The following is a 15,438-nucleotide window of genomic DNA, read 5'->3' as shown; positions in this document are numbered from 1 at the left end:
TCTGTTTGGACCCGCGAGAATCTCTCTCCAGGCAGCTGTCGGTCTGGCCGGTGGCTCCTGACAGCAGTGGGACTGTAACACTGGATCCAGTACAGGGGAGACATTTGCAGCTGCCAGGGTTTAGATGACACTGCCAATGGAAAGATGGAGCATTTAAAATAAAATACATCAGTGGAAAGACCAGCAGTAAAACCAGCTTTCCCTACTGATAAAAGGTGCTGAAAAAACCTGCAAACAAAACAAGCTCTTGGCACTTTGCAATAAAACATCGCTATAAATTTCTCATTGATTAATGGCTTTCCTGTGGCAATGCTAGGCAAAATTAGAGGCGAGACAAGTGGTATTTATAAAATAGATTAATTAATAAAATAATATAATTGCCATGCTTTGATTAACTCCTTTGTCTATTAATTTAGCCCAGCCTGAAATATCTCAACAGCTATTGAAATGATTGCAGTAAAATGCAAGCATTCTTTTTCCAGCTATATTTACACTCACAGGCTACTATATGTGTCCAACTGCTCACTAATGAAAATATTTCATCAGCCAATCACATTTAGGGATGATCAGAGGGTCAAGCTGATGTGGTAAAGTTCAAACTGAGCATCAGAATGGGGGGAAAGAGGTTGTTTAAGGGATCTTAAATGTGGCGTTGGTTTGTTGGTGCCAGACGGGCTTGTCTGAGTATTTCAGAAACTACTGGAATTTACCTGCACAGGTTGTTCTCTGAAAAAGAGAAAACATCTAGTGAGTGACAGTTCTCTGTGTGAAAATGCCTTGCTGATGTCAGAGGTCAGAGGAGAATGGTCAGACTGCTTTGAGGTAATAGGAAGGCAACGGTAACTCAACAACCATTTGTTACAACCAAGGTGTGCAGAAGAGCATCTCTGATCGCATAAATAGACGGACTGCAGCAGCAGAAGACCACGCCGGATGTCTCATCTGTCAGATAAAAACAGGCTCACCAAAATTGATTTGATTTCTGCTGTGATATTCAGAAAGAAAGGACCTATCCTGTCTTGGATCCATGGTTCAGGCTGCTGGTCGTGGTGTAATGGTGTGGGGGAAATTTTCTTGGCACACTTTGAACCCCTTAGCACCAACTAAACATTATTTAAACAGCATAACCAAACTTTTTTTTCCATGTCCCCTCTGTAATAACAGATCCAAACACGGAATAAAAAACTGTCCAAAGCTGAATGTTCAACCAATCTTAAACCCTTAAACCTAAACTTTTGGCTGACAGGTATCAGAATCAATCAGAATCAGAACACTTTATTAATCCCAGAGGAAATTATTAGTTATTAAATATTAGTTGCACATACACCTAAACGTCAAAAATGCAGGTGTTAGTCTGCCGTTGCTTAGTCGAGTGCAGCCGGTCCAAAAGTCTACAGCATGGCTGGCACATGCACTCAAGACCACATATCCCCCATACTGGCATCCTTATACTGGCTGCTAGTCAGGAGTGATTTTATTGTTTGCTCGTAGGGCATTGCATGGGTTGGCGCCTCCCTACCTCTCTGATCTTTTAACTTTGCACACTCCCTCTAGACAAGAGAGGTCTGCAGAGCAAATGCTCCTAGCTGTCCCAACGCCTTGGCAGTAGCTGCTCCTAATCTGTGGAACAAACTGCACCTCCACATCAGGTCCTCTCCAACATCAGACACTTTAAAAACCCATTCGAAACCCCATTTTTATTCTTTGGTTTTTAAACCAGACTCTGTTTTTATTTTATTCGTGTTTTCTCACTGTATGTCTCTATTTTTAAAAAAATCGACATATTTTTGTGTTTTTTGATTCTACCGGCTGCACAGCCCTTTGGTCTACATCTGCTGTTTTTAAAGCTATTACACAAATAAACTCGACTAATGAAAAATTTAGCTGCTGTTGGCATCATGCAGATTTTTGTTGGTGGTGGCTACAGCTGATTACAACAGTGTGAACCCTCAGGCATGAAGCTGCATTGTACAAACTGAGAGGAAATTTCTTAGCAATATGAGTAACTTCCAAGACACATGGCTTATGTATTATGTTCTATTTTTAAAAGCAATGTCAGCTAATGAAGTGTTCCTCCTGGCACAGGCAGTGATTTGAAATGGCACACGGGTCCATTTTCTGCGCCTGCCTGCCTGTCTTTCTGTCTGTCTCCACTTCAAAGGCATGTATGTATCAGATAGAGCGACCGGTCCAGGTTTCTTGGGGGTGCAGACAAGGTCAACAACATGTGCTATGACTGCTAACCAGCCCCCTGCGGCTCCAGACTGCATCTGTTACATTCCTTGCGAAACAGAACAAAACACGGTCACCGAGTCTGTTTTGGTAACCCGTAACATGAAACACATTAGTGCCTACATCGGGAGGCTTTAAATGCAAAAGGTTGGGATTACTTAATGCCATTTACAACTCAGTAAATGTACCACCTTTGGCTGCCTTCTCTTGCTGAGCTGGGAGCTCTGACTGCATTACTAAATCAATAAGCCCCTTTCCACTCCCATATGCTTTCGATTTGCTCCTTGTACCTGGATCTTTCTTTGTCAGCGCCCCGACGCTCATGTATCTTCTAAATCTCTTTCACCTATGCTTTGTTTACCCTCCTGTCTGCTCCGCGCTCTCGTTGCTCCTCAGCCATCTTGTCCTTTTTTCATCTCTCTCCCACATTCATCCCTGTCTGTTCTATTTATTCCACTCTCACAGTCTGCCTCTCTGTCCCTGTGTGTTAAATTGGAGCATGGAAACAGATTCCCTTAAGTACCTACTCTGGAATCTCCTACACGATGATAACTCCAGACCCTTTCCATGCAGAGCTGGGAAAAACAGTCAGCCCGAACTCAAATTCGAGTCTCCAGTTTGAGACTTTCCTTGACTATTTTGAAATGTAAATTGCTGAAAATTTAGACGGTGTCACCTCTTTACTCGCGACGTTCATCGGAATATTTACGAGCATATAATTTTGGATAGAATTCATTTGTGAAGGGTTCAAATGGGGGTACTCATAAATTACTTCTACAGAGGAGACAGATGAGCTGTTGTCACCCAGATTTTCTTTTTATGCCACATTACTGCTCTGCCTGAGATCCGTTCCTTGCAGGATCTGGCTCGGATGGATCTGAGCACATCTGGTACCAGACTGCTTGAGACACTTAAGATGACCTTCCAAGCAGACTCTTAGGTGAGCACAGACAGCGACTAGCTTGTCAGAGAGATGATAAGTCAGATTTTCTTCATTGTTGCCAAGTGCCACCTGGATTTTTCATTGCTGCCTTTTATACAGTAGGCAAGGAGTCTGTAAAGCTTATGAATAGTTCCATATCATTAATTCAGAGAGTAGTCACTCTCTCCCTCTGTCTGTGTATATATGGGCAGAGCAGTGTTTATTCATTAGGATGAGTGACAGACACCAATGGTGGAAGAAGACTGATTCAGTCCCATGTGAACCTGACGTAGTTGCATCAGTAGGACTGGATCATCAGAACCCAATGAGGCCTTCCACTGTCTACCTCAAACTATTCCCTGCTGCACCATTAGTGAGTAATCTGTTTTCTGAGGGGGGCGGGAGATGTTCTTGCTATTGCTCTCATGCGTTCTCACCACACGCCCGGAATCTGAAACAAGCGGATACAAAACATCCAAAAGGGGAACGTATTAATGAGTACATTTTTCCTTGTATTATGTATGTTGTGACTGTGCGCCGCATGGAAAGGTGGGCATACAATGCAGAGCAAACAGCTTCTAACCCTGAGAGATGATAGACTTTCCAGCTGGCCTCGGTGTCCAGTGCAGTACTTTGTTTTCTCTGTTTGTATCTCACTGGTGGCACTTAACAACCGCTTCCCTTTCACTCAGTCAAATAAAACATATTGATACAATCTATTGTCATTATGGAAAGTTAACCTTAGGTGATGAAAATGAGCTTAGATATAAGAGGCTTGCCTTTTGTTCTCACTATCTAAGAGGACCCCATCAGACTTTCCACTTTCAGTGGCGTAGAGGTGTTTACATTTACACTGACTGCTTCCAAAAAAAAGGGCACTTCAAAGTGACAGAGCTGCTTCAGTGCCCCTTTGATTTCCCCAGCCAATATTACCGTGTGGTTAAACACGCTGTGTTATTTTATCACTTGATGAAATTCAATTAATTGGTTTGATGACAGGCACGGAGATCACGAACAATGATAATGGTGAAAAACAGTCTTTGTTTAAATCCTGCCAGCATCAAGGCAATGAAAAGAGCTCCACAGACGACTTCAAGGCACACGGTGTGTAATGAAATGCCTTTATTAAAACGCATGCGGTCCTCCTTTGTGGCGTGGCCACTGAAATTTCCATGATTGTTAAAGACACAGAGGTCTCCACCCTTGAGCAGATTTATTTTCACACATGCTGGGTGAGGTGTCTGCAATTCCTCCCTGCCCTGTCATTGTTTGTTCTGCTGTTAAGTGTGAATATGAGCAGAGGCCAGGCAGAAGTATAGCCCTGTTTTGAGGGCTTCTCCTGCTCCGCTGAGTGCCGTTTGCTGATGTCACACCAACTCAACAGCTTTCCAGACGTCTGAGCCATCGGTGGGGTGAGAACGAGACCTTGAGGCTGTGCAGTTGTCCTCTGAGTCTGATGTCAAAATGCAGAAACGGCGTGCATTATTCTCCCCGATTCCAACCTGGCTTATTCATACATGCATAATGCATCAGAACAAGTTTCTAGACATTCTTCACTGCAGTGCTTTGGTGTTAATAGGCTAATAGTGGACTGGATTAAGTCCTTTTCTGGGTTGTGTTAAACTAAATTGCAGATGACGTGCATGACCATGTTCTGTGAAGTCATAGCTGTGTTTTCTTGTACTGGTCTGTCTCCCTAATTACTCCTGTGCTCATGGCTGACTTTTGCACACATACCTTTTGTCTGAATGTGGGCAACTCAAACCAACAACTCTTCAATCACCTGGACGCACACTAATGACAATATGTCAAGATGAATGCAGACTTTCCAGTGTGCGGATGCACACATGATGAACTCCCCGTCCAGACGCTGAAGCATGCAGGGAATGAAATGGAAATCAAACTCAATACTGCATCATCTCGTCGCGTTTTAAAAACCGAGACAGACATGAAGCCTGCAAACACACAAAACTAATAATACCACCATTCCTCTTTCTCGCTCTTCCACACACACGCATATATGCAAGCTCTGTTGCTCCCTCACATACACATGGAAACACACACCTCCCAAATGAATCACCCTCCCAAGTGCTTAGCATCATCAGCATTCCCTGAATCAGCCGTGACTGCAGAGCACAACTGCATGACATGAGAGTCTCAGGGGTCAAATGAAATGCACACTCTAAGTGCCACTTCATCTTCAAGGCATAACAGTGAGCAGCGGCTCAAGAGCGAACTCGAATAACGCTGGATTGTGTCAGCCATTGTGCTCCTCTCGCCACTTAATAAGCCTGCATGGTGGCTCATTGTGAAGCGTGGTCCTTTAGCACTTTTCTCCAGCCATGCATGACTTCTCCCCAAATGGGCTCTTCTCCAGCCCCTACTGTCTGTTTATGTAGACTACCACCAGGGCGGCAAGGAATGCACTTCCAATACGATCTGCTCGCACACATCCTTAGATGAGGAGTCTGCTTCGACTTGCTGATATGAGCTGGGGGTTTTTTTGTTGTAACTTTTACACAGGGGTAAATGTTTTGATTAAAAGGTTGTTACTATTTTGCTAGTCACAATGACTTTGTAGTGGAGGGGTTTGCTGCCGTGCTGACGGATGGATGGCCGCTCCCTGCCTCCAGTGAGCGGTTGAATCAGAGAGGAGCTGTCATCACCGGGCTGCCGACGCTGTTGCTTGAACTGAGAGGAGGGCGGGGTAGTGGGGGGGGGGGGGGGGCAAAGAGAGCAGGAGTTAGATGGAGAGCCGGCTAAGGACGATGTGCGAAGAAATTTAGGGGAAGGAGAAGATGTAGGCCTTGAAAAAGAGAGAGGGGGAAGATCATGTGGGATGGAACAGAAGAGGTCAGTATTGGGTGCAGCTCACCTCACACCCCAATCCCAGAAGGCACTGCAGAGAGGGAGTCCGCATTACGTAAAAGGGGGGAAAGCAGGTGGTACTGTCTACGCAGTCCTGCTGTGGCTTTTGGTCCACAGTTAAATGCTCCAGTCATCTGGGGGTCCCATAACATGGTGAAAATGGGGAGACAATTACGCATTGTGCTGATCTGACACGTCAGAAGATGACGGCATGCCATAAAACCTGAGGCGAAAAGGCGTAAAGGGCTGAAGCAGCATCTCTGTGATGGGGTGGATGAAGAGGAGTAGATGAGACTCGCACACTCATAAACAGACATCAGTTTCTGCAGAACTTTCTTTCTTATTTTCATATCTCACAACGATGAGCCTAAAAACACAAATCTATGTTCAAACAAGTTTAATTCCTGGTATAATTGGATTCCTTGATGTTCACCCACAGTCATTCATTATAAAGCTTTAGTGCCCTTTGATGCCAAGACCTGCAGTCGATGAACACGACTAATGAGCTCCCATTAAACCAACATTTGACTACATGCAAATTTGAGCTTGTAAATAGAGCAATCACTAAAAGTTGTAGTGTAGTAAAACACACATATTATGTCTGCAGTTTTAAAGTAGTCGTGCAGTGCCTCCTATTGGGCACTCCTGCAAAGTGCATGTGGTGTTTGGTGCTTTTGTCCCATTTGAATTGAAAACCTCACCTTTATTTTCTGTGTCTTGCATATATTTCAGAGTGTTGCAACAACCAATCACAGATACAATGCTAATAAATAAAAGCCCAAACAGATGAGGTGCAGCAAGTTTCTGCCTCCAATACACTGCATTATCTTTTATTTTGGTTTCACTGCAAGAATGTGATGAAGAAGCTGTAAGTACTTAATTCCAAAACAGAAAAAACACCGGACATCTGTCAACACCTCGAGAAAGCTGGAGATGCCACACTCCTGTCCAGCTAATAAAACTATAAAACAGCAGCCTGTGCCCATCAACTGCACCAGTAAAGAGAGACCAGTGGGATAAACAAAGCAGTGGAAAGGCTGGCTCTTACAGGGCTAAACCTGAAACCCCTGGAGACAATCCTTTTTAACCTCCTCTGTGAGAAGCCAACGCAGTAAACCCTTACAACTTCCACCTCGTACCTTGATTGTGTAACAGGAAACTAAATTATGACTTAATGGCCGCACACCGAGGCAACCAGGGGGAGATCAGCGGGCTCGTATTTACTGGAATACTCCTCGGATGATTTCCAAAAATACACGACACGACTTTCAGCTTTATTTTATGTGAAAGTTAACACTTTAAGCAACACATTAATAAGAAACAGCAGGAGAAGAAGTCATTCACTGAGCCTTGTTTAGCAGAGAAGGCGAACATTATTCTTTATGTTAAAAGCTAATGAATTGCAGCAGCAGTCAGGTCTTACCTTCAAACAATGCAGGCTGACTCGGCCTTGGCAGGTCAAAACAATTAGCCTAAGTAATTTCGTGTAAGCATGTGTGAGGCCTGCAGTTATTCTGACAAAGATACAGCTGTTCTACACCCTATAATTGAAACACTTCGGAGTAACAAGGGGGCTAAATTGGAAGAAAGTGCTCCGTTAATGTTAAGTCATTCCTAAGGTGAGGTCCAGCTGGGGACCTGTGGTGTGTGTCATCGCACACTTCACTCCCTTCATTTCTACATCAGCTTCTATGACCTAATTTCAAATCAGGGGGAAAAGAAAAGTGTAAAATCATCCTACATCCTGGAGGTGTTTTCTGAGTAGTATTAATAAACTGATTTTCTGATGAAGACAAAGGTTAAATAAATAAAGGTTAAAAGCATACTGGCTTTCATTTTTAAGGTTTTCATATCAGGACATGAGGTCCTAAGTCATCTGATGTAAAGAAAGCCTCAGATGAACTACAAAATGTGACATATTACAGCATGTTGTTATTTATTTAAATTAAGCCAACATTATTTAAGCCAAAGCAGTGGGTGAAAAACTCACCCTTGCTGCTTCCATATGAATTAAGAATGTAAGAAGGTGTTGCTAATCTAACGTAATTGATTATCAGCAAGTGTAAGAAACTCTAGTCTGATCTGGAGCATTAAGGCGTGTGTTAAAAAATGCCAAAGAGGAAAGACACCAGGACTGATCTTAATGAGGCAACTTTTCCAACCCAATAGTCTGGGAAGGGTTATGAGGACACAGCGTCATGGCTTAGGTTCGCAAACCATATCTAAACAAATCCCAAGACTTCTGTGATAATGTCCCTCGTGGACCAAAGTGGAGATATGTCCGTATGACACAAAGCACCACATTTGGTGAAAAACAACCACAGCATATTAGCACAAATAGCTGACACCAGCTGTGAAGCACGGTGGTGATGATTTGGATTTGTTTTGCAGGTGCAGGATATGAACAAAAAAGAAGAGAATCAATGTACTGCAATAGTACAGTCAACGTCCAGGCAGCAACCTGAGTGAAATGCTGTGGTGGGAGCTTAAGAAACCTGTGCTCAAACAAATGTCCACAAACCTCAATGGGCTGAAACAATGGTGTAAAGGAGTGCGGGAACATCTTTTCCAAAACAAAGTGAGACATCGATGAAGCCATACAGAAAATGATTAATTTAAGTAAGTGCTGCTAAAAGTGATTCTATGAGCTACTGAGTCATTGGGTTTACTGAGTTTTCCACAACTTTGTTTAATTTTAAACAAAATGGTACAGTGTCACGTCACATGTTGTTGTCCAGCTCAGGTTCCATTTATCTCATTTTAAGACCCGGTTAAGCTACAGATGTTTTTTTTTTAATTGTTATTTTTTTTATTATTAATGTGAAACCTTAGAATTGACATAGCTGTCTTCTTTCCAAGACTGTACCTGAGGGTACTTTGACAGGATACATAAGGAAAATACATGGTTATGTATTTTTCCCAGGTTTTCTGAAGTGTGCTATTTTGAGCTTCGTTCTTTGCTTGCTTGCAGAAAATTTAGACCTTTCCAGACACTCTGACCTGTGACAGAAGTAAAAGTCCAGATGTTACTGATAACATTAACAACAAAAGGGCCCTGGAACCGAGACAACAAGACACAATTGTTTCATCATTATTTTGTACTGTTTTCAGCTGGGCCGGGTTTTTTTTTCCGAGGGTATCCATTAAAATGTGTGCTCTTTTGTATTTTTGCTTTTTAATGCGGCTTCTTATAATGGGCTTTATGTTCTTTAATTATTGTAAAACATTGCACAGTGCCAATAAACCAAACCTAACCCTGAGTTGACTGGAATTCACCATGTACAACAGCTGTTCCTTCCTAAAAAACAAAACAAAACAAAAAACATGTTAATGTGCCCATCAAGCATATTTGAGTAACTCTACAACAGTAAAAGTAATATTTATCTTAAAAAAAAGAAAAAGAAAGAAGGAACACTAGCCAAACGGTAACTTCAGTGCAGTGAATCGCTCCCCGATGCAACTGATGGATAAATCCCAGGAATAGTAGTCGAACGCGGAAGAGAGCGGAGCTCAGATGGAATATGGCTCTCTCCAGAGGTTTGAGATGCTGTCAGAGGGTTTTCTCGTGGATACCTGTTCTTATTATCACCGCCGTTGTCTTGTGGTCGTATTACGCCTATGTCTTTGAACTATGTCTTTGTAAGTATGGCAAACTGTGTTGGTTTCCCGCGACTTTGATCGTTTAGTTACAGACACCGCAGACTACCGCACAGCGGTGTTGACATAACGTTATAGAAAGAGCAGGAAGTGGCTTCGGGTGTGTGCGTTCATTTACTTAATATACAATCAGATTCTCCTTAAACCTAAACTAATTTCCCATCTTCCCCTACAAGCTCAGTGGTAATTCCTGGTTTTATACCAAAACTGTTGTGCTGTTATTCCTCTTAGCTAAGTACAACCTGACAGTCTGGCTAGTCGTGTTAGCCGGTAAATGCTGTTTCAGTAAACAATAAACAAACTAGTGTTAGCCAAAACAGTTAGCTAGACTGTTGTCAGTCAGCCAACTTGGGTGTATTTCTGAAATCATGTTCTTGTTTTAACAGTTACAATCACCAATACACTGGAAAAAGGTAAGCTACCCTCTCGTCTCAGTGTAATGTGCACTGTTGAACCATGAACTAGAATAACACCGGGCTTGTTTCTGATATATTATGTATTATGGTGATTATTTCTTGTGCTTGCAGTGGCCTATTTGCTTTTATTTCATGTTTGCTTTGTGATGTTCTCCTGGACCTACTGGAAGTCAATATTCACCCCTCCTGCGTCTCCATGCAAAAAGGTCTGGAGAGCTAACCTGAATATCACCAATTAACTGTGGCCTATGCTGAATATGTTGTATGCAAATATCTGTCTGTCTGCTTTAGTTTCAGCTGTCATACTCAGACAAGCAAAGGTACGAAATGGAGGACAGACCAGATGCTCAGAAGCAAATCCTGGTTGAGATTGCAAAGAAGCTGCCTATTTTCACTCGAGCCCAATCTGGAGGTAAGCAGTGAAAGCATGTGAAATCATGTGAAATGTTTTTTTTCTTCTAATTTTCTTTGTCCACCTTATTTGATATAGAGTTGTGGGGGGCAGCACTAACAATACAGGTATATTAGCCGCAATCCATCATCTCACACATAATCTGTGTTTGGTGAAAGGAAATGGGTGAGGGCAATTAGCTTTGTGTGCACTCCGGAGCATCTTCATCCAGAGTAATCAGCCAGTATATCTCTTTCATTAATGCTGATTGGTAAGACTTAAGTTCTGGGCTGCAGGAAGTATTTGAAGGGCAAGCTCAGCTCAAATGTCGTCCATTCAACTCGCCATCCTCTTGTCTCCAGCTATCAGGTTCTGCGACCGCTGCCAGGTGCTGAAGCCTGACCGCTGTCACCACTGCTCCGTCTGTGAAATGTAAGACACCCTTTCCTCCCCAATCTCTTCATCTGGAGATGGAGAGAGGCAATTAGATATTTGTTGGCCAGGGACTGTTGTGATAATTAGAGGATGTTGCTTTTGTTTGCCATGTCATGTCTTGAAGACATTATTCCAAAGATCAATCAGTGCAGAGGTTTAGCAAAGGGAACGAGCCGATAGCTGCCAGTGTACATGTTAAAGAAAGCTGTAAGAAAAGCTTGCCTAACATGAAACAAATGCCATTAAAATGATATAGAAACCTTGTCTTGCTTTTAAGGTGTGTCTTAAAGATGGACCATCACTGTCCCTGGTAAGTTGTAATCTCTTCCTCTTCGTCAGTGTTTAAATGGTGAAATAAATGTTTTGTTCTAAAACCAGAATGTCTTTTTCCTTTTAAGGGTGAACAACTGTGTTGGTTTTTCCAACTACAAGTTTTTTCTCCTTTTCCTTGCCTACTCTATGGTGTACTGTATATTCATTGCGGCAACAGTCTTTCAGTATTTCCTCAAATTCTGGGAAGTGAGTGTCATTCTTGCTTTATGACTCATATTCACAAGTTGTCATAATGTCATTTTGAAGTCCTTATAGTCAGCAGTATTGTATTTCCGCAAGATTCAAGCATTCTGTCATAGTTTATTCTCAGGTTTCTAGCACTCTCATTTCGCTCTTTCCCAGGGGGTCTTGCCAAACGGGCCTGCAAAGTTCCACGTCCTCTTCCTCATGTTTGTGGCTCTCATGTTCTTTGTCAGTCTCATGTTCCTCTTTGGCTACCACTGTTGGCTTGTGGCCAAGAACAGATCCACATTAGGTGAGAATTTGACGCATTTACTGATTAAACCCTCCTCCTTAAGAAATTGATCTCATTTATTTAATACATTAAGCACACATTAAATATGGTATGGAGAATTGAAAGGTTGACAGGGGAAACCTAACTAGTTTCATATCTGTTTTTTAGAGGCCTTCTCAGCTCCGGTTTTTGCCAACGGACCAGACAAAAACGGCTTTAACGTCGGCACGCGCAGAAATCTGGAGCAGGTATTTGGAGAGAATCGGAGATTGTGGTTCATCCCCGTCTTTACGAGGTGAGTTTGTTGTCAGGAGGCAACTCGTTGATTTCTATAATGAGGTGATGGCATTTTGGCATCTTTACACTGAAGTCTTGGCCCTATAGTTTGCAACAGAGTGTTGAAATACACAGAATTAATTCAGAGTGCAACGTGTGCCAAAGCCAGTACTCACAGAACATGATCTGGATCCTCACCAAAAGCTAATGGATACTTCCTCTGTTCACCACCACTTCTCCACCAGGTTCATGGAATTTGGCCTGTTAGTTCTTGCATAATGTTGTGGACAAAGAGGCTGAGCAAGTGTCTGTACCTCAGCTTACTGCCATGGTGGAGGAAGAGTTAGAGATCAGTATAATGATTTAAGTAGTAGACTGAATATTTGAAGTATAAGGGATATGAATAATTGATGGGGAACAATATGACATTGACTTCAGAATACAGAGTAGTTTTTACATCAAGCTGCAGTGGAGCTAATGAATAACATGCATAGTGAAGAATTTGATCAATGGTTGGAACTTATTTAATAGTTAACTGGATCTTTAACAAGCTTCCATCTGTTTCTGTACCTCTTATATGTCAGCCAAGGGAATGGCCACTACTTTGCTTTGAAGAACCGGAGCTCTGAATCCCAGAACCCCTTATTAGCTAACGAGGACATGTGGGAAGAGTCTGATGATGGGTCTGAGGAGGGAAGCTTGGGTGAGTTTATTTAAATTCTGTCATATTTAAAATACACAGAGCTGAAAACGCCTTTTTCTCATTAATGCCCAATATACTGTATATCCTATTCAACTTATATCATCCAGGACAGCTGTCATGACCTGCTGGTCAACATATCTTCACAGTAGCACCTGATCCATGAAATATATGGCTCTTGGCTTCTATTTACTCTAGATGAGATTGCTGGTGCTAAAGACACAAGTAGCTTCCTTCCAAAAATAATTGGCTCTAATACTTTTGCATTTTTTTAATCCATTAAAAACCTCTTAAGAGACTTAATGCTTGAGTTTTTTCCAGAATCTGTTAGTATCTAATTACAGTTATCCTTTGTGTCATTTTGACCTTTGTAGTTGCTTTGCACTGTGAAATTTAAAAACAAAAATAAAGGGTGAGTCATGCGAGTCACAGGCAAATGCTTGCAGGCATCCGGTGACTTTTACTGTATTTTCTAAACAAATATTTTACCTACTCTATCACCTTCAGGTCTTACAAAAACAAGTAATAGTGTCCAGTGAATACTTGTGCTTTATAAGTTATTTGTGCCTGTCTCTTATTTATGTTTTTTATTCCTATGAAAGTCATATTTATTGCTCGAGTGTAGTGACAGAGAAAATATCCATTCAGAGACCCCGACTTTTCCGTAACTTGACTTTCCAAATATGGAATCCCTGCACTGAAACATCCAAAAACAAACGTTGTTGGAGGTCACACAGTAGGAGCAATAAGATGGGCAAGGTTTGTAACCTTGGGCTAACGGCGGAGGGGATGGGACACAGTAACGACACCATGCAACGGCAGATTAGTTCAATATTTGTTCAGTTGAAATGACCTGAAGGCTTCACTATAAACTGCTGCTGTGTTTATATTTTGCTACCACCTGCTGGTCACATGAACCACACTGTTCACTACCAGATGCATCGTTTACAACAAAACCACAGAAAAAATTAATTTACATGCTGATTTTTTTTTTTTTTTTTTAATCATTCCAGCAGAGGATGTGGACCCCTCTGTTACCATAGAGATGGAGGAATAATTTACACTGGTGGAGACCTGGACTTGTATCGCACACACTGTGTATTGAGAGGTAAATCATTCCAAATCACAAGGACGTTCAGACACACCGAAGGGGCCCAAACAAGAGGATTAAGACCTGCGTTTGGACTGTCGTTGCCAACTCTACCCCGATGCTTCACATACTGATGAAAAAAGGAACTCATTGGATGACCAGTGGAAGCATCGCCTCTCATGTCATCATAAAATTTTATTTTCGGGGCAAGTCAAGTGTTTCCTGTTTTACAGAAAAGCAACTGATTTCTTTTTTTTAATTACAGAGAAAATATTTTGCCTGTATTTGTTATTCTTGACAGAGCACTAAACCTTTACAGCTTCTGTCTGGCAGTGTGCAATTTTACAGGTTTCTGTTTGAGAGTTAAGCTTACAGTGTTGCACCTTATGGTTTCTTTGGTGGGGGACGGGAAGGGAACTCGCACTTGTCAGGCTCCAGAAGTCTCATAGTGACTGAGTTGTCTACAAGTTTGAGGTTTACAGCATTTAAACATAAGATTTGACTTAAACATATTATTAAAAAGCTAACTTAACCTGAGCCTTACTAACAAGTATTCCTGCTTTTGGAGTCAGTATCTCCTCAGAATGTATCCTCCTGCTCCTCATCATCCTTTTGAGTACTTTGCACCAACATCTTGGGCACTTCTTCCCCCATTATGGAGTGTTTTATCCTCCCTGTTGCAGTTCGAATGTCATTAGCTCAGTGTCTAATCACAATGGTGACTGTAACAATAAGACAAGCATAAATTTGGTCATAGTTAGACCTGATTACATGTTACATCTGAGTATTATGGCAAACTTGATATGTCTATCTATCAGTGGAGTCATATTCTGAATAGACTGTATATCATGGCTTAAAAGCTGTTTGCTACATTGATTAAGAAGGATGCAGTGATTGGTTAGATTTATGTCTGGGGTTTGAGCATGAGATTTACTGAGACTTTTTTTTTTTTTTAAATCTAATCAGTCTTTTTTTATCATTAGCTATCCCTGGGAAGATAACACTTTGGATGCAGGGGATTAAAAGTTGCTTTTGTTATAGACACAAACATGCATATGAGAGGGCATAGGGTCTTCTATGTCTGTTTTTGATCTTTTTAGATAAATACACTGTACATATTAACTGATCCTCATCAACAGGTTGGTAGAGGGCAGTGATCTTCTGCAATATAATGTTCTGATTATTATTATTTTTTTTACCTGTGTTTATGTATTTTAATACCAATGAAAGCTAATCTTATTCAGACTGCTTTTGTGTATTTAGACAGCGCACCTGGCAGGAAACCACTTCTTTAACAAAGTAAACCCATTTATTCAGTCATGCATAAGAAGTTGGGTTTTCACCAGATGTGTGTACAGTTGTATGTTGAAGCTTAAACTTTTTGTCAGATCAGTTTTTTCCCAAGTTGAGTGACCTAAACTAAATGCTGCTCATATCTGAGAAAGGCTTCTGTTCATTCTACTGAAACTGTAGGTTATTTATCAGGGATATGTGAAAGCTCGTATAAAAACATTGAGAAGGATATGGCTGTTGAGTGTATCATTTAGTCTTTTGTCTATTTATTGTTATAAAAGTCTGCCTTTTTTTTTCTCTCGTGTATCGAGTTTGAACCATACCTGCTGCAGGCAGTGTCTGTATATTTTGTTCTATTACCGGTAAGTGAA

General features: G+C 41.6%; 1 protein-coding gene across 1 annotated transcript; it reads left to right on the top strand.

Annotated features, from left to right (window-relative positions):
• Positions 1 to 9,521: 9,521 nt before the first annotated feature.
• Positions 9,522 to 15,438, top strand: zdhhc15b (zDHHC palmitoyltransferase 15b). Its single transcript, XM_080901521.1, has 11 exons — positions 9,522 to 9,661; positions 10,066 to 10,092; positions 10,207 to 10,301; positions 10,387 to 10,507; positions 10,849 to 10,918; positions 11,199 to 11,231; positions 11,320 to 11,440; positions 11,597 to 11,729; positions 11,877 to 12,003; positions 12,569 to 12,687; positions 13,698 to 15,438. Exons 1-11 carry the CDS (start codon positions 9,544 to 9,546, stop codon positions 13,739 to 13,741), a joined length of 1,008 nt encoding a protein of 335 aa, XP_080757647.1. The 5' UTR covers positions 9,522 to 9,543; the 3' UTR covers positions 13,742 to 15,438.

Source organism: Rhamphochromis sp. 'chilingali' (assembly GCF_963969265.1).
Source record: "Rhamphochromis sp. 'chilingali' genome assembly, chromosome: 13".
NCBI classification, from domain to species: Eukaryota; Metazoa; Chordata; class Actinopteri; order Cichliformes; family Cichlidae; genus Rhamphochromis; species Rhamphochromis sp. 'chilingali'.
This window is presented reverse-complemented; position numbering and strand designations above follow the sequence as displayed.

Bases quoted from the DNA above. Each gene is read 5' to 3' on its own strand.
- zdhhc15b (XM_080901521.1), top strand. From the start codon at position 9,544: ATGGCTCTCTCCAGAGGTTTGAGATGCTGTCAGAGGGTTTTCTCGTGG. The intron at 10,919-11,198 runs GTAAGACACCCT...CTTGCTTTTAAG, and splicing joins CACTGCTCCGTCTGTGAAAT to GTGTGTCTTAAAGATGGACC. The intron at 11,441-11,596 runs GTGAGTGTCATT...GCTCTTTCCCAG, and splicing joins ATTTCCTCAAATTCTGGGAA to GGGGTCTTGCCAAACGGGCC.